At 46.5% G+C, this 21,781-nt stretch overlaps 1 protein-coding gene across 2 annotated transcripts in view; it reads left to right on the top strand.

Moving 5' to 3' along the window:
- The first annotated feature begins 1,896 nt into the window (after positions 1-1,896).
- Positions 1,897-21,781, top strand: part of RPS6KA2 (ribosomal protein S6 kinase A2) — a 477,450-nt gene continuing 457,565 nt past the window's right edge. For both annotated transcript variants that reach the window (XM_049905293.1, XM_049905278.1), the window contains exons 1-2: positions 1,897-2,227; positions 6,684-6,749. In XM_049905293.1, the coding sequence (XP_049761250.1) occupies positions 2,165-2,227; positions 6,684-6,749 (129 nt within the window). In that variant the 5' untranslated portion in view covers positions 1,897-2,164. The remainder of the gene's footprint in view (positions 2,228-6,683; positions 6,750-21,781) is intronic.

The raw sequence follows: 21,781 nt of genomic DNA, 5'->3' as shown, positions 1-21,781 counted from the left end.
TGTCAGCGATTTCCCTCACTTTATCACAGAGAAAGCATTTCATCTTATCTGTTATTAATTTGTGACCTTTTACATTATGGCAAAATTTACCTTGTTCTGGTTCTCGTATTGGAAACCTTCGCCCTTCACTGTCAGTAGGGGGTGTCCAATTATAAAATGAGTGATGTATTGGTGTTATTTTTATTCTGCATGGAGTTGACTTTCAAGATCCTTCCCAGCCTCCTCTGCTAGCTTCTGACTCTGCTCTTCTTGCTGTGAAACACGAGGCACCTGCCATCCAGGCTCTGGCTGTGTCCATAGTGACCTGGATTTCTCCCTGAGTTTCTAACGGTGAAGAAGACAAAGGGGGTGATGATTTTTGGAAGCAGAAGCCATTTTCTTAGAACTATTTCAAAGATAAAACCTCTACTGTAGAAATGAAAACACTCCAGAAGCAACATTAAATTGTATTAGACTTTAAAATTATTTCCCAAAAGAGGGAACCAAAATGCTTTTGGACTAGCACTCAGAAGCCCAGAGGGAAATGAATATTTTCACATGCATGGGTCTCTTATCCCAGCACAGAAATGGAGTAAGAAGGGAGAGAAAAGATCCGCCCCCCCGCCCCCGGCAAAAGAAAATAAGGGAGGAAAACTTTGGCCTGTGGAATTGTATCCATAGCCCTCCCGCCTCTAGGAGCTGAGCTGTGGGCACCCCTACTTGAGTTAGTCTTCCTGGGACTTCATTCCCGGCCCTGCCACGAGGCTGTGTATTTTGGGGCAAGTTCCAGTCCCTGGGGGTGCAAACGGTTAAGCACTTGGCTGCTAACAGAAAGGACAGAGGTTTGAGTCCACCCAGAGGTGCCTTGGAAGAAAGGCCTGGAGATGTACTCCTGAAAAATCAGCCATTGAAAACCTTGTGGAGCAGAGCTCTACTCGGACACACACGGAGTTGTAACAGGGGGTTGTCGAGTCCAGGGCCGCTCCAGAGCAACTCGTTCCTTCTCCCTGAGCCTCAGAGTTTTCTCATCTGTGAAATGGGGTCATAATAGCCACTTGGGTTGGAAAATTAAGTGGAATGATGTGCAGAAGGCACCCAGCACTCTCCTGGGAACTTGATTAACAGTCGATACCATATGGTTTTATGGATTAACATCTCTCCTACCCTGAAAAAAAATCCCCGACCAGACTTCCCCATGTGGCAGTTTGAAGAGCCCAATCTCTTCCCGTTCTCTCGGACCCCAGGCTGCAGCCTAGTGCTCAGCAGGGCTGGGAGGCCCGTTCTCCTCTCAGGGGCTCACTCCTGACCCCCGGGGCTTCCCTCTCCCTGTCTCTGGGTGTGCTTCCTCGATGCCTGGGGAGCAGGGGAGAGGCAGCTGCCTTTGACGCTCCAGCAGCAAGGCCACGGTTCGCGGCGCCTCTGAAATATCGATGCAGCAATGCGCTCTGCTGCAGCTGGCTTCTCGCTGTCCCCGTGCGCTCGGCGGTTCTGGTCGCCTTGGGTGTCAGTGGAGCCCCCGCCGAGGACGGGAGGGGCGCGCGCGTGTCCGTGTGCACGGGCGCGTGTGTGTTCCTGTGCACGAGCGCGCGTGTGTGCGCGTGTGTGTGCACTCGCGTGTGCACGTGTGTGTGCGTGTGCACGTTCATGCCTGTGCCAGGGAGGGCGCCGGGGACAGAGCCGGCGGCCGCCCCTCCCTCGGTGCCTCGCTCCCTCCCTCCCACCTCGCAGCCTTGGTTGCTAGGGGGTTTCTATGGCAGCAGCGTCCTCAGACTCAACTTTCACCCGTCGTTTAGAGCCAATTAAGGTAAAGGAGTTGGGAGGGGGGTGCGGTGTAAGGGGAGGAGTCCGGTGCGACGCTGCCGGGGAGGCGTCCCCTCCCCAAGTTTCATCGCAGATTCTGTCCCTGCAGTTACACCTCCTCCTTCCCGGGAGCCCGAGCGGGAAGCACAGTCACCCTCTTCGGAGCTGGGGACCCGCAGGGCGCGCACCCACCCAGCAGCCATACTGAGGACCCCCGGAGCCCCGCGCCGCGCACCCCACTCTCCCGCTCAGCGTGCCTCGGTTTCCCTCCGAGCCCCAGGCAGCTTCATCTCCAGAGTCTCCCTCTATCCAGTCTCCGCGGTCCTGGGAGCCTCTGTTTCTTACTGCCCGCACTTGATCCGAGGAAAAGGAAAAGTTTTTAAAAATGCCGATTGCACAGTTGCTGGACCTATGGAAGAAGATAGAGGTGGAGCCCATGGAAATAGAGGTGAGCACTGAGAACTATGTACTTTTCCAATCTCCTGAAAAATCCTAACTCTGTCGCAAAGGGGCAGTTAATTTTATGTAGTGAGTATGTGTTTACTGAATGACTGTTACGTGACAGACTTGGATATTTAATGTGTATGTACGTATACGTGGTGTCATATATGTGTGATACATATGTTTACTATATATGCACTGTTTCTACACATACGAACCCGTGGCCCTAGAGTTGATTCTGATTCATAGCGACCCTCTAGGACAGAGTGGAACTGCCCCATAGGGTTTCCAAGAGCAGCTAGTGGATTTGAACTGCTGACCTTTTGATTAGCAGCCTAGCTCTTAACCACTGCGCCACCAGGGCTCCTGCAGAGATAGCATGTGTGTGGTGTAAATACAGAAATGAAAATGAATAGAGTTGAAGAAAACAATTGTTGCTCTTAAGCCCAACCTCAGGATGCTTGTTAAAGTGTGTGCATGTCTTAAAGCATTTGACTGTTTCCAAATGAATACCATCTTGTTTGATTTTCCTTCAACAAGCGGCTTAAGTGATAGGACCTCCATTTGCTACAGTGAAGGATGAAATCAGAAGGCAAAGTAAATGACAAACTCTTTAAGGAGCAGAAAGGATGAAGCTAATGTGTCCCTGGAAGGGTGTGTGGTCAAACATAGAGGAATGACTAAAGATAAGGGGAAAGAATGCTCTGTAAGCCTCAGCAGCCCATCCCGGGGGCTGGATGAAGTACAGAAGACGTTGCTGGTAGTGCTTAACCCTGTGCTTCCCCAGGGACATGAAATCTCTGGCCCATGGATTTGATTTGCTAAATTGGAACTATAAATGATCACCCATATTTCCATAGAATAAAAAGTTCCTAAAATTCTTCAATTTGGCTAAAAGATTAGACATACCTGTGCTGTGTTTATCACAACTCAAATTGCCTTTAAAATCTTCTGTTTCAATAACTTACTCAATCTTAGCATTAAATCCAAGCTTTCTGTCTTATCTCCTATACCAAACACCATACCCATACATTCAATTCTTACTATTTTAAATTTCACTTTTATATATACGTACTGTGTACTGAGACATTCACATAGCATAATTTCAAGCCGAATGAGGGATTTTGTTTTAGAAGAGAATTTACTTAATATTTTATGTTTAATATTTTTATTAGAAGTCTAACTTAGTACTGTTTGAAGTAGGTACCAACGTTTAAAATAGGTTGTCAAGCCCAGCATAAATGTTAAAAGCATTCTTTAGGTGGTGCTTTGTGAGAATTACCTAGGTTGGGAAAGCAATGCCATCATACTCTTTATTATAACTAGTTATTTCGTGTATATATGGTACTGTTCCTGGCATTGAAGACAAGCCACTTGCAGGGGCTTCCAACTCAAGTTTGTTTCTTCTTTGGAGAGAGATTTGATTTAAAAAAGAAAAAAAATTGCGTTGACGAACGAACGAACGATTAGACTGGAAGTTCTTTTCCCATTTGCTAGTGCGTTCTACAGGCCTTCTGATCACCGGGAATATTCTTGTTTGTGGTGAGACACCCAGCCCTAAGCCCCTCAATGACCGAGGCCCAGGGAAAGAACTCACCTGTGGTTATCTGACTTGGTAATGGGGCTTAGAAGGAGGGATGGCATATGGAGGTGAAGAAGCCTTCACAGAATGCCTTGTGAGACTCTGGAGTTTATGTGCCTGCCACTGACAGAAGCTCTGAGGAGCAGCTTGTGTCTTAAATATTTCTAAAATTAACTGAAAATGGATCACCAGTGAATATATTCATATTATTTTAAATATATCCCACGAGCCTAGAAAGAGCTTTCAGATTCAATGGGTTTGAGGCAGAGTTGACTTCAGAGAGCACGTTTTCAAGTTTTTGTGGTTGATCTGCACACAACAACAAATAATGAAGATTGGAACAATTAAATGGCCCTGCGGCAAAAGAAATTTTCTGTAGGCTTCATGATAAATTTTTTCACAATAACACACCCTTGGAAGTTGGATATTTAAGAAAGAGTATTAGATGCCTATTTATTTGGACCCCAGAAAGAGTTCTTTCCACAGAAAGGTTAAATCTTAAAACAATGATCCTGAGCTACTTCCAAGTTCCGGAAGAAACTTCTCACTCCATAAAGGTGTGAGACCCGTTTATTTGGGACAGAGGTGGTTTTATGTCCAGCTCTGCCCACGTTTTAGGTTGTATAGCATTAAAATAACTCGCATATCAAGATACGGGGCAAAACTAAACCAGTAACAAAACCCAGTGGCCATCAGGTCAACTCCGACCCACCGGCGGCGACCCCGTGTGTGTCAGAGCAGAGCTGTGCCCCACGGGGTTTTCAGCGGGTGATTTTTCAGAAATAGATCACCAGGCCTTCCTTTTGAGGTGCCACTGGGTGAACTGGAGCCTCCAACCTTTTGGTTAGCAGCCCAGTGTGTTAGCTCCACCCAGGGACTCCTGAGCAAAACTAGGTGGAGTAAATTTGGCCCCCGAACTCCAGATTAAATGTCATAAAACCCTTGCATTGAAAACATGCGTGCTTTTCTGTTAAGGAAATCTGTGACACCTTAGTGCTTGTGGTTCCCCCACGTTGTACACAGCCTACCCTGAGTCATAAGGGGACTTTCAGGGGCCAGGAACCAGCCCTCCTAGGTTCCAGTTTTACTCTGTGGCTAACTTAGTGAGTTGCTTTCCTCGCTGACCTTTGTTCCTCTCTAACCTGAGGGAAATGAACTACATTGAGTCTGCGGTTTCCTGTGCCAGGGGATCCTAGGTATCCTTTATCAAAATCGTCTTCACTTCAGAACCTAGACCTGGGGAAACTCATTGAACTGTCTAGAGAAAGCATTTGTGGCTTTACGGATTGTTTTGAGATACTTTGGATGGTATATTTTATCCACTAATAAGGTGTGTTAGCAAGGAAACATGTCTAGTTAAAAACTGGGACCTTCACAAAATCCCTGAAGTATCTGGCATCAGAAAGAAGCATGCAGCATTCCATAAACTGTGTTGTAGCAGGTGAAAGGCAGGTCTCAAATCCAGGACGTTGTGCCCTTTCCTTGGTTGTTTTCAGTAAGCCCCAGCGACCAGGAGGGAGGTGAGGGGAGACAGGGTGAGGGAGGTGAGCACGTGGGCCAGCCCTGTGAGATTTAGCTGACCCGTTTTCTTTGTGTTCTTTCAAAGGAGTAAGCATGACTGTTTCTCTCTGGGATGTCATAATGCATCAGAGAGAGGAAAATCCCCCGTTTTTAAACAATGCAGATAAAACACAATTCCCTGAAGACTCACAGACAAGCTGGTAAAACAATTGCTGTCTTAGGGCTACTAGGTTGGAAAGTGAAGCTTAAAATGGTAATAGTCACAGTCGCTCACGATGAGTGTCTACTGCGTGATGGAAGCGTGCTGACTGCTGCACAGGCCTGATTCCACGGGATTCTCACTGCATCTCTGAGCCCTCCTGGGCTCCTACAGCCCCGGTTTTCCAGGGAAGGAACCTGAGGCTCAGGTGTAGGCAGTAAGCAAAGACTCAGACCCAGGTGTACCTGTTTAAACCTTGCACTATAGAGATACCACTCTGTGTTTTATGGAATGGGGCTTTGTGGTCTGCGATTTAATCCATTCCCCAGGCATTCGTCGGAGATTTTGAATTTTTCCCACTCTGGTAGGAACGGTTGCGAGTACTTCGAGTTGTCCCTTCTGTTTTCTGTTCTGACTGTGCTAGTCTTTTAGCTCCATGTACAGCCATGCTCCCTTCTCCACCGTGCTCACCAGGGAGCTATATACGTCACCTTGCTGCTTCTTTCAACTCTGGTATAAATTATACAAACTTGGTTGATGTACTAATGAAGAACTTTGATATAAACAATCACTGCCTGATTTGCCACCTGTTTTACAAAGAGTTGGGGCAGTGGTATTTCAGTGGGAGAATTCTCACCTTCCATGCTGGAGACCTGGGTTCGATTCCCGGCCAATGCACCCCATGCGCAGCCGCCGCCCATCTGTTCGTGGAGGCTTGTGTGTTGCCGTGGTGCTGAACAGGTTTCAGCAGAGCTCCCAGACTGAGACACACTAGGAGGACCTGGTGGTCTACGTCTGCAAATCAGCCAGTGGAAACACTGTGGGGCAAACAGTCCAATCTCAACCAATTATGGGTATGGTTAGGACCGGGCAGTGTTTTGTCCCATTGTGCACGGGCTCGTCATGAGCCGGGGGCTGACCCGATGGTAGCTAACAACAACAGCAACAAACACAGCACCATTTAGAGGCTCCGTCTCTGACACAAAGCATTGTATAGTTACAAATAAATGGAAACGCAAAGGGACCTTGACACAGTTCCCATGTTCTACCGGTACTAACGCTGAGTGTTTAGTCAGCCTTTCCTTATTTTGATTACTTGTGTGATGCTTTTCACAGACACTTTGTGATATAACTATACTTGATGTATATCTTTGTTGCCAGACCACTGAGGATGACCTTAACCGGGACACGGAGCCCACCACTGAGGACACCACGGAAGAAGTAACTGTATGTGTTTTATCACTGCCTGACTATTTGGGGGAGGATTGGGCCTGGAAGGTAGGGAGGAGGGAAGAAATGGAAATTTGAAATTGACAGCCTGTGAGGGGTTACATAAAAAAATATGAATATATATATATATATATATTCCCATTCATCCACAAACACATTTATGCACTCATACACATTGTGTGGGTATTATAGTCAATAACTTCCCTCAAAATTAATACATGGAACATAGGAAGAAAATCTATAAACCAAGGTAAAATCTGTAGTCTTCTGGTATGGTCTTTTTAAAGGGGAAAAATGACATATTATTAACAATAAAAAAAAAGGCAGGTATAAATAGTAACTAGCACAGTCACAGACTAAGGGACAAATAATTTTATGTACTGCAAGTTAAATAACATAGCTTCTTAAAATGGTGGGTGATGTGTAAAGCAGAGCTGTGGGAGAAGAGCAGGTTCCATCTGAAAAGAAATAGTCTTTCCCATAGAAATGAGAGCCTGCGAAGGGTCCCAGGGGACAAGAGGTTGAGCAGAGGTGCTGAGAGGCCAACTAGCAAAGGAGGTGGGGGGAGTTAGGTCAAAAATGTTGTTGTTGCTGTTGCTGTTAGGTGCTGTTGAGTCTGTTCCGGCTCATAGCGACCCTATAGGACAGAGCAGAACTGCCCCATATGGTTTCCAGGGAACGGCTGGTGGATTTGAACTGTTGACCTTTTGGTTAGTAGCTGAACTCTTAACCACTAAGCCATCAGGGCTCCTAGATCAACAGTAAAGATGGGTTGTTTCTGAAGGACTAATGGTGGGGCAGTTCTACTCTGTCCTATAGGGTCGCTATGAGTCAGAATCGACTCGATGGCACTGGGTAATAGCCTAAAGTAGAAATAAAATGGAAAAAGAGAAAGAACATTAGCTGTTACGTACTGTGTCTCTTCCTGTTTTCACGCTGTGTGCTAGAATGTTCCTGAACCAGGAGAATGCCTGAGACTTCAGTAAACATTAGTCTCATGTGGGGAGATTTTGGTGGCAATGAAGATATCGATGAGGAAGATTTGGCGCCTTAAAGAACTAAATTCCAAAGCTGAATTGGTGCTGTAGTGAAAGACTTTATTTAAGTAACTACATTCCTATCACTTACAAAGGAGATTCTCTCAAAGGCAGATGGAGCCATGGGAAGTTGACAAGGCAATTAGCAAGACTTAGCAACCTAAGTGCTCAGCCATGTACCACTTGGAACCATAAAAGTTGTAAAATTTGCGACTCTGTTGTCTTTAAAAAATAGCTGGCGAGGGTGGGAGAGCTGGATCAGCCAACATTGCGGCTTTCCAGAATGCTCTACTCAGATGTGGAAAGCTGCATACCACAGCCGTCTCAACAAATACACAAATTTTAAGCCAAGTGCCACCGGATCGTGTGATTGGATGGCATAATCTGATTGGTCAAATGAAGCAAAATGGCCTTGGCTGCCTGTCCTTTAGCTGGCTGCCTCTCAAAGTCCTTTGCTTGGCTGCTGACCTGGGTGTCTGGAGCCTGGACTCTGCCTAGCTTTGCAGCAATCTTGCCGTCTCCTTGGACAAACCGTTTGTCCTGGCCTGTACCCTCGTATCGCCTGGGAACATAGGCGTCTCTCAGTTCCACAGAGGTCTAAGGGTGAATAGACATGCCTACCTGTGACTGTCATGGAAAATGGATGTTCGATTTAATACCTTGTAAAGTTGTTGACAGTTGCTGTTGACTTGGCTCTGATTCATGACAACCTTTGATATGAGAGTCCTGTGCCATCTTCATGATCACTGGTTTTTTGAGTCTGTTGTTGCAGCCACTGTGTATTTTGAGTGCCTTTCAGCCTAGAGGCTCATCTTCCAGCACTGTATCGGACAATGTTCTGTTGTGATCCGTAGGGTTTTTGTTGACTGATTTTCAGACATAGGGTCACCTGGCCTTTCTTCCTAGACTTCTTAGTTGGAAGCTCCCCTGAAACCTGTCCACCATGGATAACCTGCTGGTATTTGAGATACTGGTGGCATAGCTCCCAGCATCACAGCAACATACGAGCCCCCACATTATGACAGACTGATGGGTGGTGTACCTTGTAAAGTAGCAGGGAAAGAAGGAAGGAGCGTCCTTTGTGCACACTGGGAAGGCAGATGCCAGGGTCTCAGAGAAAGCAGGCCACTGCCTGGCAATTGCAAACCCACTTAGATAGGCTTGCAAACTTTGATTTGCAGGGAACCTTAAGTGTGTATATCACAGCAGGTTAGTGTTGTAATTTGGCAGTAGTGTACACTGATCTTTCTGGTACGTCCAAACCAAACAACGAGATGGTGTAACAGAATCTGCTGAAAAGTACTTAAGCGAGCGACTGAGAATCTTTGAACTCCTCGAAAGTATCTAGTTTCTTAAGGCCTCCTAGCCTGAAGTTGTCTTATCCCCAGCATTTTCTGATGGAAATCTAGTTGCGAATCTTTTGCAGGAAGGTAATAAAAACTACCGACCTCTTATTTTTGATGATGGAATACGAGATAGAGGAAATCATTACAGTTTCCGGATGGTTGTCTTTTTTTTTTTTTTTTTTTTTGGATGAGAGAGAAGCAGTGAAGGAGAAGAATTCCAAACAGGTTTTAGGAGTATTATGCAGGAAATAGCACTGATATTTAGACACAGTTCAGACAGCGTTTGGGAGAAAAATGGAAAATACGGTGGGAAGTCACTTGTTTCCTTGCTCGGTCAGATAAAAGATGCTGAGGGTCCAGCATGCAGCGTTTTCAGTCTAGCAGCAGATGAAGCTCATTCACGTCTCCCATGCAGTTGTTGAGTTTTATTCCAGGAGATACTTTCATTACAAGTCCTCCTTGGGCCTCTGAGTCGTGATTTACAAGCTCTTCTACACGTGGGGCCCTGGTGGCACGGTGGTTAAGAGCTCACCTGCTAACCAAAAAGGTCGGCTGTTCAAATCCACCAGCTGCTCCTTAGAAGCCCTGTGGGGCAGCGCTGCTCTGCCTGTAGGGTCCCTGTGAGTCGGAACTGACTCGATGGCACTTGAACAACAACAACTGCAGTGGAAGCATTTAAGGCTCAGACAAGTGAGGGACAGGAACGGCAGCTGAAGTGTGAAAAGTGTCACACTTTTTGCTGGCCTGAACGTGTATGATGATAAAAAGTCATCTTATTTTGAAAAGAAAAAAAAAATTCAGATCAACAACAGTTTAGTTCTTTTATTCATTCACTCAACATGTATTCATTGATAACCTGAGGAGTCAGCCTTGAGGATGAAAAGGTAAACAGGGTGGGGCTGGCAGTGTACCGAAGGGTCATTCGTCATTGCTGTAAGCTGTCATTACTTTCTTGACTCGGCTTTACCAGTGGAACATTCTCACGTGCTTTTTTAAGTATAGACTTAATTTGGATAGTTTACATATAAATACCTCAATGTGTGATTCTTGTCCAGTTGTATCTCATGCCATGGCTCTGTCCCCCTTCTGGAAAAAAAAAAAAAAAAAATTCTGGTGAAGGTCTAGTAAAAAGACTGAGAATAAGACAAGAAGCCGGGTTTTGAATTTGGGTAGCTAGAAGTCCAAATTCAGGGCGCCAGCTCCAGGGGAAGGTGCCCTCTCTGTCAGTTCTGGGGAAGGTCCTTGTCCTCAATCATCCCTTGGTCTAGTAACTTCTCAGTGCAGCGACCATGGGTCCAAAGGATACGCTCTGCTCCCGGCACTTCTTTCTTGGTGGCATGAAGTCCCTACTCTCTGCATTCTTCTCTCTCCTTTTGTCTCTTCTAAGATAAAATGTGGTACAGGCCATGCCCCAAGGAAACTCCCTTTACATTGGATCAGGGCTGTGACCTTAGTAAGGGTGTTACATCCCACCTAATCCTCTTTAACATAACCTAATCTTGCCTCATTAACCACAGGCAGAGATCAGGATTTACAGCACGTAGGAAAATTATATCAGATCATAAAATGGAGGACAACCACACAATACTGGGAATCGTAACCTAGCCAAGTTGACATATTTTCGGGGGACACAACTGAATCCACGACAGGTGTTAATAGGGCATATCTTGTGCCGAGACCAAGGTGTCTCCTCCTAAGAAGTCCACAGGAGCGCTGGGGGCCTATGTCTCGTATTTTCACAGGAGGGCCACTCTCCCTCTGATTTCACTCACCCCGTCAGAGACATCAACCATTTACGGGCAAATACGGCAGCGGTTTCCGTTAGGAAACACTTCCTCAGCCTTGTCTTTAAGGGATTATTTGAAGAGGCTCAGTATAGAAACAGACTATAGTCATGGAAAGAAACATCTAGAATAAAAGTCTATTCCATGAACAAATATGTGAGGCTTTGGGCCCTTCCTTCTTCAGGGTCTTCGTTTGCAGAAGTAACAGTAACAGCAGGGAACTCCCTGGATGGAGGCTGCTCCACCTGTAGGCTCCACCATGACCTCTCCTCGTCCCCGGATCCAGAGAGTTCCACTGTTCCTCTTAAAGAAAAGAAAAATCCATCCAAAAAGGCTTGCCTAGAAATGAGACAAGATGAATTATGGTATCTAGGCACTAATAAAGCAATGAAGAGCAATGCAATTAAAGTTTAAAACAGAGAGATGATCGGCATGAAGAAAAGGTTGGCAAAACATTTCCCAAGCCCCGCTGTTTATCTTATATCAATCTGTCTTTACAAACACCTATCGCTTTCTAAAACCCAGCATTATACAAGTCACAAAACTATGTCCGCCTATTTGCATTTGTATTTCTTACTGTTTTTCTGTCCAGCCAAGGTCAAGAATCACTGTAATCTTTATAGAAGTTCTAGAAAAGGGCAGTGTAAACATCATGCATTCTGGAAAGAGAGAGTAATGTGGCAAAGCCATTAGAAACCCCGTCTGTGATAGAATGCGCTGTGGGGTGGATAGCAGTAACACCGGCTTCATGAAACGTTAGCATTTATGGGGGCAGAGATGAAGGAACGTGTCCCACTTTGCAAGGGAAATTGGTGTAGCGTATGATTTTAGTGATTTGATGTGCAAGTGGTAACTGCAAGAATTGACAGAAGAGTCTAGCTTTTGTATCTGTAGACACCTGTCCTTTCAGTGATTTCATTGTCACTTAAATGGTCGCCGTGAATCACCTCTGGCCAAATGAAGATGGCCTACAGCAATTTTCAGTGTTTGTGAGCCTCGTTTTTCTGCGTCTGTACTGGTCAGCAGGTAGCACCTCCCAGGGTGCTCCTCTGTGAGAATAAAGTGGCCAGGCAGTGAGTAGAAACTGGAACCTTCTCTCTGAGACCTGAGGCACCAGTGGGAGACCACATCCCCCAGCCCTAGAACCCTGAATCCAGGTGTGGGTTGGTAAAACGAACTGGTTTGTCCCGGAGCCAGCCTTTGGGAACAGTGACTGGCCTGGATGGTGTGTGGGCAGGCGACAGCCGGCTCCATGCCCTGGGCACTGCTTCCCACCAGCACTGTGATGTGACGGATGGTCTCGTAAGGAAACCTGCTCCCCCTGTCACAGCCGGGAATAATCTGGGCGGAAGTCAGTGCTACATCACAAAGCAACATACCCTATAAGAGCTGTGTTTCCTGTTCACTGATGCACGCAGCAGTGGATCAGAGAAAACCTTAAAATCAAATGTGGGTTGTCTTTCAGGGCCTTGTTTGTTTGATCCAAAGGTCCCGGTAGTGCAGGCGGTAAGCGGTCAGCTGCTAAATGAAAGGTTGGGGGCTCGAATCCACCAGCCGCTCCACTGGAGGAGAATGTGGCAGTCTGCTTCCATAACGTTTACAGCCTTGGAAACTCTGTGGGGCAGTTCGACTCTGTCCTATAGGGTCGTTATGAGTTGGAATCGACTTGAGGGTGGTGAATTTGGGTGTTTGACCCTCTTAGGAACAAGGGTACCCCTGTCCTGCTGCTGCAAGAGAAGATGCTGCAGGAGAAGATGCTGCAGGAAATCAGCACTGCGTGTTCACCTGCATTTCACCCAGACCGCCCATCCCATCTTTCCAGTGGGGGGCAGGAGGGGCATCTGACCACCTCTCCCATCTTCCCAAACCCCAGGTGGGGGCCTGACCGCCTCTCCCATCTTCCCAAACCCTGAGTGGGGGTCTGACCGCCTCTCCCATCTTCCCAAACCCCGGATGGGGGTCTGACTGCCTCTCCCATCTTCTCAAACCCCGAGTAGGGGTCTGACCGCCTCTCCCATCTTCCCAAACCTTGGGTGGGGGTCTGACTGCCTCTCCCATCTTCCCAAACCCCGAGTAGGGGGTCTGACTGCCTCTCCCATCCTTCCAAAATTCGAGGAGCGGGGGCGTTCTGACCATCTCTCCCACCCTAAACCTGGGGAGCAGGGGGAGGTGTCTGACTGTCTCTGTTATCCTTCCTAAACCTGGGGAGGTGGGGGGCGTTCTGTTACTTTCCCTCCATTTTCAGGTGATAGAATGATGATGTAATTTGCTAAGTGCATCAGGGGATTTTAAACAAAAGCCTTGCCTGCTGGCACGTTTTCTTCCTGCGAATGCAGGGTGCCCCTGAAGGCACTGATGTGGGTGGGAGACTGGCGGATGGGATCGTGGCACAGGCTTCAGTGCACAGCTTGGTCCTTCCTTGGGGTAGGGCAGTGGCACCTGTCCTGGCATCACAGACGTGGCCTTGCCCACGTTGTCTGTGTGTGTCCCATTCCCCTAACCTCCTCCCTGTCGCCTCACAGGAGAATCTGCCTCCCAGAGCATGTCACCCACAGGCCACCAGGCAGCTTGATTTCCTAGGTGAGCAGCTGTGTGCTGGGGCTGCGTTGTTCTGGTGGAAGGGTCCCTGTGGCTCCGACCTGTGCCACTCCCCTCCCCCGCCAGATGCCGCCTGGAACCCACGGTCCGTGTGGCCATGTTGTGATTCTTTCCCCTTCCCTCTTCAAGCTGGAAAAATACAGAAATTTTTCTTTTCTATGTGCATGTAAAACTCCTGGGTGATGCTTTTAAAAGTTAGACCACCTTTTAGTTTTGCCTAATATCTCTGTCATAGATGAGATACATTACTCAATTTCAGAAATTACAAGTTTCTTGTATTTTATTAATCTCAAATGGACAATTTGAGGAACTGTAGGAAGAGAGGGTTTATGTATTTTATCCGAGGGGACTTCCCTGCACAGATGATGCTGAATGTGTTTGTGAGGCACAAACTCTCACTCAGAAAATGGCACTGTTTATCACCCTTCATGGGTTTTGGCACAATAAAAGGTGAAAAGACACAACCACCACCACCGACAAACCCCTACCCTCTTAACATAGGCGCAGCTGGGAGCCGGGTAAGAAGACACAGGCGTTGCCATGTATGAGTCATGAAAATCTCTAGGGAATCATTAAAGCATATTTTTCCAAGATGTGCCACCAAAACATTTCACAGTGCCAAGTGCATACTGAGTAACAGACCGGCACCACTGGAAATGTCTGCGTTTTGTTTCTACCTTGGGGTAGAAAGGGGGCAGGGCAGGAAGTGCGTAAATTCCCTTGGTCCCTGAACTCGGAGCCTTCCCTCCTAGCTCACCTAGAATGAAGGGAGCAAGCTACACATGACCTACATGCAAAGAAAGTGAACAGTAAGAATTCATTGCCCCTTTGAGGAAATAGTTTTATAAACATTTTGCAGTCCCTGAGTGCTGCAAACAGGCTAAGCACTCGACTACGAGCAAAAGGTTGGCAGTTTGAACCCACTCAGAGGTGCCTCAGAAGAAAGGCTTGGCAATCTGCTTCCAAAAGGCCACAGCCTTGAAAACCCTGTGACGTACAGTTCTACTTGGACACACCTAGCGTTGTCATGAGTCAAAATTGACTTGATGGCAATGGGTTTGGTGTTTTGGGGGTACTACAAATGACCAGAAGGTTGGCAGTTCCAACTCACTCAGACGCTCCTTGGAAGAAAGGCGTGGCAATCCTCTTCCATAAAGATTAAAAAAAACAACCAAGAAAACTCTGTGGAGCACTTCTACTCTGTCATATGAGATCACTATAAGTCAGAATCATCTGGTTTGGTTTGTGCTGTTTTTTACTAAACATTTGGGGAGCACCTGCTTTAGTCTCGACTGTCTTGGGCAGCAGCTGATAAATTCAAACATGCAATCAAGATGCATTGATAATTACTGGCGACTGGAATGCGAAAGTTGGAAACAAAGAAGAAGGATCACTAGTTGGAAAATATGGCCTTGGTGATAGAAACAATGCCGGAGATCAAGTGATAGAATTCTGCAAGACCAACGATTTCTTCATTGCAAATATCTTCTTTCACCAACATAAACGGCGACTATACACATGGACCCCACCAGATGGAGCACACAGAAATCAAATTGACTACATCTGTGGAAAGAGACGATGGAAAAGCTCAGTATCATCAGTCAGAACAAGGCCAGGGGCCGACTGTGGAACAGACCATCAATTGTTCATATGCAATTTCAAACTGAAACTGAAGAAAATCAAAGCAAGTCCACAAGAGCCAAAATATGACCTTGAGTATATTCCACCTGAATTTAGAGACCATCTGAAGAATAGATTTGATGCATTAAACACTGGTGACCAAAGACTGGACGAGTTGTGGAATGACATCAAGGACATCATCCATGAAGAAAGCAAGAGGTCATTGAAAAGACAGGAAAGAAAGAAAAGACCAAGATGGATGTCAGAGGAGACTCTGAAACTTGCTCTTGAACATCGAGCAGCTAAAGCAAAAGGAAGAATTGATGAAGTAAAAGAACTGAACAGAAGATTTCAAAGGGCCACTCGAGAAGACAAAGTAAAGTATTATAATGACATGTGCAAAGAGCTAGAGATGGAAAACCAAAAGGGAAGAACACGCTCGGCGTTTCTCAAGCTGAAAGAACTGAAGAAAAAATTCAAGCCTCGAGTTGCAATAGTGAAGGATTCTACGGGGAAAATATTAAAATACGCAGGAAGCAACAAAAGAAGATGGAAGGAATACACAGAGTCATTATGCCAAAAAGAATTTGTCAATGTTCAACCATTTCAAGAGGTGGCATATGATCAGGAACCGATGGTACTGAAGGAAGAAGTCCAAGCTGCTCTGAAGGCACTGGCGAAAAACAAGGCTCCGGGAATTGATGGAATACCAATCGAGATGTTTCAACAAACAGATGCAGTGCTGGAGGTGCTCACTTGACTATGCCCAGAAATATGGAAGACAGCTTCCTGGCCAACTGACTGGAGGAGATCCATATTTATGCCTATTCCCAAGAAAGGTGATCCAACCAAATGTGGAAATTATGGAACAATATCATTAATATGACATGCAAGAAAAATTTTGCTGAAGATCATTCAAAAACAGCTGCAGCAGTATATCAACAGGGAACTGCCAGAAACTCAGGCAGGTTTCAGAAGAGGACGTGGAACCAGGGATATCATTGCTGATGTCAGATGGATCCTGGCTGAAAGCAGAGAATACAGAAGGATGTTTACCTGTGTTTTATTGACTATGCAAAGGCATTTGGCTGAGTGAATCATAACAAATTATGGATAACATTGTGAAGAATGGGAATTCCAGAACAATTAATTGTGCTCATGAGGGACCTTTACATAGATCAAGAGGCAGTCATTCGGGCAGAACAAGGGGATACTGATTGGTTTAAAGTCAGGAAGGGTGTACGTCAGGGTTGTATTTTTTCACCCTACCTATTCAATCATTATGCTGGGCAAATTATACAAGAAGCTGGACTATATGAAGAAGGACAGGGCATCAGGATTGGAGGAAGACTCATTAACAACCTGCATTATGCAGATGACACAACCTTGCTTGCTGAAAGTGAAGAGGACTTGAAGCACTTACTAATGAAGATCAAAGACCACAGCCTTCAGTATGGATTGCACCGCAACATAAAGAAACTGGACCAATGAGCAACATCATGATAAACGGAGAAAAGATTGAAGTTGCCAAGGATTTCATTTTACTTGGATCCACAATCAACAGCCATGGAAGCAACAGTCAAGAAATCAAAAGAAGCATTGCATTGGGTAAACCTGCTGCAAGGGACCTCTTTAAAGTGTTGAAGAGCAAAGATGTCACCTTGAAGACTAAGGTGCACCTGACCCAAGCCATGGTATTTTCAATCACATCATATGCATGTGAAAGCTGGACAATGAATAAGGAAGACTGAAGAAGAATTGATGCCTTTGAATTGTGGTGTTGGCGAAGAATATTGAATATACCATGGACTGCCAAAGGAACGAACAAATCCTTCTTGGAAGAAGTACAACCAGAATGCTCCTTAGAAGCAAGGATGGCAAGACTGCGTCTTACATACTTCGGGCATGTTGTCAGGAGGGATCAGTCCCTGGAGAAAGCCATCATGCTTGGCAGAGTACAGGGTCAGCGGAAAAAAGGAAGACCCTTAACGAGGTAGATTGACACAGTGGCTACGACAATGAGCTCAAGGATAACAACTATTGTAAGGGTGGCACATGACCGGGCAGTGTTTCGTTCTGTTGTGTGTAGGGTCTCTATGAGTGGGAACCGACTTGAGGGCACCTAAGAACAACAACAAGTTTTGGGGACTTGGAACATAAATTTAAATAAGACACAGCTGCTTCTGTCCTTCAGGAAATTACAGATTGTGATTAAAACACATGAATACACATTTCCAAAGTAATGTGTTACAGATTAAATTGTGTCCCCCCAAAATATGTGTTGTAAATCCTAACCTCTATACCTGTGTTTGTAATCCCGCTTGGGAATGGTTTGTCTTTGTTATGTTAATGAACCAGGATTAGTGTAGGGTGTATCTTGAGTCAATCTATTTTGAGCTGTAACAGAGATTAAACGAGCAGGAAGAGATGGGAGAAGAGAGATGCCAAATGACATGAAGATCGTCCAGGAGCAAAAGCTCAAAGAGACAAGGACCTTCCTTCAGAGCTGACTGAGAGAGAACACCTTCCCCTAGAGCCGGCACCCTGAATTTGGACTTCTAGCCTCCTAAACTATGAGAATATAAATTTGTTTGTTAAAGCTGCCCGTTTGTGGTATTTCTGTTACAGCAGCACGAGATAACTAAGACCAAACCAAAAACCAAACCCAGTGCCGTTGCATCAGTTCTAACTCATAATGACCCTATGGGAGAGAGTAGAACTGCCCCACGGGGTTTCCAGCGAGTGGCTGGTAGATTCCAACTGTCAACCTCTTGGTTAGCTGCCAAACTCAGACAGAATGGAATAAATACCACGGCAAGAGGGTAGTTAGTTTCTTAGCTTCCTTCTTGAGATGAAGAAAGGTCTGGTGTGTACCCACAAGCAAGGTGTGGGGCTGTGTGAGGTATCAGAGCCACCAAGCACACATCTGGCCCCAGTTGACCCCCTTCCTTCCCCTTTTTAGTGTTCCAACAAATGTCCAGGGAGTGATAGCTGTGTACCTGGCACAGTGTGGGGTGCAGTGACTCAGGGATGAGCGAGATGGAATCTCTGCCAGCGTGCATCTCAGGTTTCAGTCTTCTGATACAGCAGCTCCCAGAGGAAGCTGCTCACGCCATGCAGACATGAGTGCTGAGGAGAAGTAAAGTGGGCAATGGACAGAATGATGGGAAGAACCAGCCAGCACTGATGGGAAGCTTGTCCAGGGCAGAGGGCCACAGTTCTAAGGCCTGAGAGAGTGCCCAGCTTGGCCATTGGGTGAGATGAGGGTGGGGGGCATGATGGAGGAATGGGGGCAGCAGGGTAAGGGCTTTGGGTTTTATTCCAGTTCTTCTGGGAGGCCTCTGGAGACTTTCAATCAGGAGAGAGTTGTGATCTCATTTACATTAAAACAGAACTCCTTCTGGCTCTTGGGTAGAACCCTGTACTTGATGGGGAGGATTGCTTAGAGGTGCAAAGGTTAAGTGCTTGGCTGCTAACTGAAAGGCCAGCTGTTGGAACCCACCTGGTGGCTCTGTGGGCAAAAGACCTGGTGATCTGCTCCTGTAAGGGTTATATAGCCTAAGAATCCCTTTCCGGCAGTTCTGCTGTGTCACATGGGGTCACCATGGGTTGAAGATCAACTGGGCAGCACCCAACAACGACAGATAATCCAGGATAATCTCCCCACCTCAGGATCCTTAATTTAATTCACAAAATCCCTTTTGCTGTGTGAGGTAACATAGTCACAGTTTCCGGGATTAGGACGTGGACATCCTTGGAGCCATTCTTCTGCCAGCACAGTGGTGCTGTCATAGGATACCCGGCCTGGTCTCTCCACAAATCTGAAACAAATATCGGGGAAGGACTGGTGTGTATCCAAGAGATACAAGGGACATGATAACACACTGGAACCCATGCTTCTTACTGAGTCCTGATTTGAAGGAACCAACCGTCAAATCTGTTCCTGGGAACAGCTGGAGGGTTCTGAGCAGGGACTAGGGATCGGATTACAGTGGGAACTTTTAAATTTTTTTTTGGCTAAAATATTTTCATGTTAAGTATATATACCTTGGCATTTCACTCCTAAATGTTTCAGTGTGCCTCTCTCAAATATGAAGACGTTTTCCTATGTGAGCACAATGCCGTTACAATCACTGACAGTTTGAAACCTTCAATCCTGCCTTTCTGAAAACGACTGAATCAGGAAAGTCAACAGCACTTCACTTTATAAGTCCAAAGCTACCCGCCCTCCTCCCATTTATTTTACTTCCTTGAAAAAACCAGTGGTAGCTGAATTGCACTTTTGTTGGATAGGGTGTTGATTTCTAGCTGTTATTTTTAATAAATTGCGTTAGCCTCTCACCACCTCACACGAGGATTCTGAAACGGGTCTCAGTCTGTGACTCAGGTGATTAGCAGGCAGGGATGTTGGAGGCTGTGAGCCAGGGCCTCCGCTGAGGACAGCTTGCTCAGGGCCAGAATCAATGTTATCTGCGTGTGCCTTGGAAGCAAGAGTAAAAACTAGCTCTCACACTCATTGTCAATTCAGACAAATTCTGCTTCTTGACTGTCTTTTCTCATGTGAAATTTTTTTTTTTTTTATTTTGAAGGGAAAGATACTTGGATAGGTTTTTGGTTAAAAAAACAAACAAAAACAAGCAAACAGCCACAAAAGCTTTGGTGTCAGGCATCTGCCTGGGATGTAGAAAGCTGCATTGTTGGCAATTAGGAAAAGCCAGATCATCTACAAAGTCCCAACTTTTCTTGGACCCATGGGAAAGCAGGGCCGCTTGGTGAACTGAATTAAAGGAAGACAATACCGTATGAGGAGAGCAGAGACAACCACTGCTTCTCTCTGGAAGAGAACAGGAGGAGACGTAGCCACCAGGGAAGTAGATTAAACAAACAAACAAAAAACGGTTAACATTTTAACAAATTTCTTAAGGCTGCATGTGTACTGGTGTGGCAGTTTTCGATCCCTGAGAGCCCCGAGACGTGGAGGCCACGCTCACTCGCCAGCTGTTTTCCGCGAGGATTGGGGGCCCAGCAGGACCTCAGAGAGGACCTCTTGCAGTGCGCAGACGCAAACGCTGCCCAGCGCCCAAGGCTTCCTCACAGAAGCAAAAGCCTAAGTCACTGAGTATGCGAACCCCCCTGTGGGGGTGTAGGGGCCCCGCCTGTGGGGAAGATGTAGCAGCTAAAGCCAGCTGCTCTCTAAGAGGGCCGGAATCCCTCCCTGCTCCAACTGCAAACCTTGAATCCAGTGAAAGTACCAGCCGCCTGCCTTGGTTCAGGTAAAGGTGTGCACTGGGACTGGAGGAGAGGTAGAAGCAGGAGCGTTCTGCCCTGGGGAAGACGCAGGAGCCCTGCTTGTATCTGGCACTGAACAAAGTAGAGGACCACGGCCACTGAAGAGGTCAAGACACTCTCTCCCATCCCAAACCTTCCCCAGATAAGGCAGGATGGGGCTGCCTTGAACCTGGGTCCATGGGGCATGCTCTGAGACTGAGGCTGGGCCAGGAGAACCAGGAACTCCACGGTCTCACCATAGACCTCACAGTGAGAAACGTCGTCAGTCTGCCGCAGGAAGGGCAAGGGTGGGAAGAGACCGTCCCTGACGCAGGTGTGCAGCACCTTCTGAACGCTGGAGGGGAGAACATCCCTGACGCAGGTGTGCAGCACCTTCTGAACGCTGGAGGGGAGACCGTCCCTGGCACAGGTGTGCAGTGCCTTCTGAACGCTGGAGGGGAGACCATCCCTGACGCAGGTGTGCAGCACCTTCTGAACGCTGGAGGGGAGACCGTCCCTGGCACAGGTGTGCAGCACCTTCTGAATGCTGAGGGGGAGACCGTCCCTGGCACAGGTGTGCAGCACCTTCTGAACGCTGGAGGGGAGACCATCCCTGGCACAGGTGTGCAGCACCTTCTGAACGCTGAGGGGGAGACCATCCCTGACGCAGGTATGCAGCGCCTTCTGAATGCTGAGGGGGAGCAGGGACACTGAAGAAGCCCCTGGAGCCCCAAGCCGCAGCGTAAGCACAAAAGCCACAGGATACCACTGGAGGGATTTGAAGACTGTTGTGCGTGAAAGTCATCTATAATGACAAGCCCAAACCCAGGACAACTACTGAGTACGTCCCCTCAGCTTCCTCTGAGGACTGACAGCAAGAAAGGTGTGGCCAATTTTGGCACAAATATTGTTTGACTCAGTCTCTATTGTTCTCTGTACACAATATCCAGCATTCAATAAAAATTAAAAGACACACACACCAAAAAAAAAAAAAAAAAGGGCAAGGAAAAAACAACCCACTGTCAAAACATAGATCAGGCAATAAAACCAGACCCAGAGATGACCGAGATGCTAAAACCAACAGAGAGGAGCTTCAAAATAACTACAATTAACATGGTAAAGACCTCATGGGAAAGGTGAACAATGTGTATGAACAGATATTAAATTTCAGCAAAGAGATGAAGACTATAAAAACAAGTCAAATGGATGTGCTAGGAATAAAAAGCAAGAAAAAGAAATATAACTTATACAAATTGGAAAGGAAGAAATAAAACTGCATTTATTCACATAACGCAATCACTTACATAGAAGATCCTAAGTTATCTACCAAAAAACCTGCCAAGACTATTAATAACTGGATTTAGCAAGGCTGCAGG

Source organism: Elephas maximus, chromosome 1 (genome assembly GCF_024166365.1).
Source record: "Elephas maximus indicus isolate mEleMax1 chromosome 1, mEleMax1 primary haplotype, whole genome shotgun sequence".
Classification (NCBI taxonomy): Eukaryota; Metazoa; Chordata; class Mammalia; order Proboscidea; family Elephantidae; genus Elephas; species Elephas maximus.
Note: the sequence above shows the minus strand (reverse complement) of the source record. Positions and strands in the feature narration are given on the sequence as shown.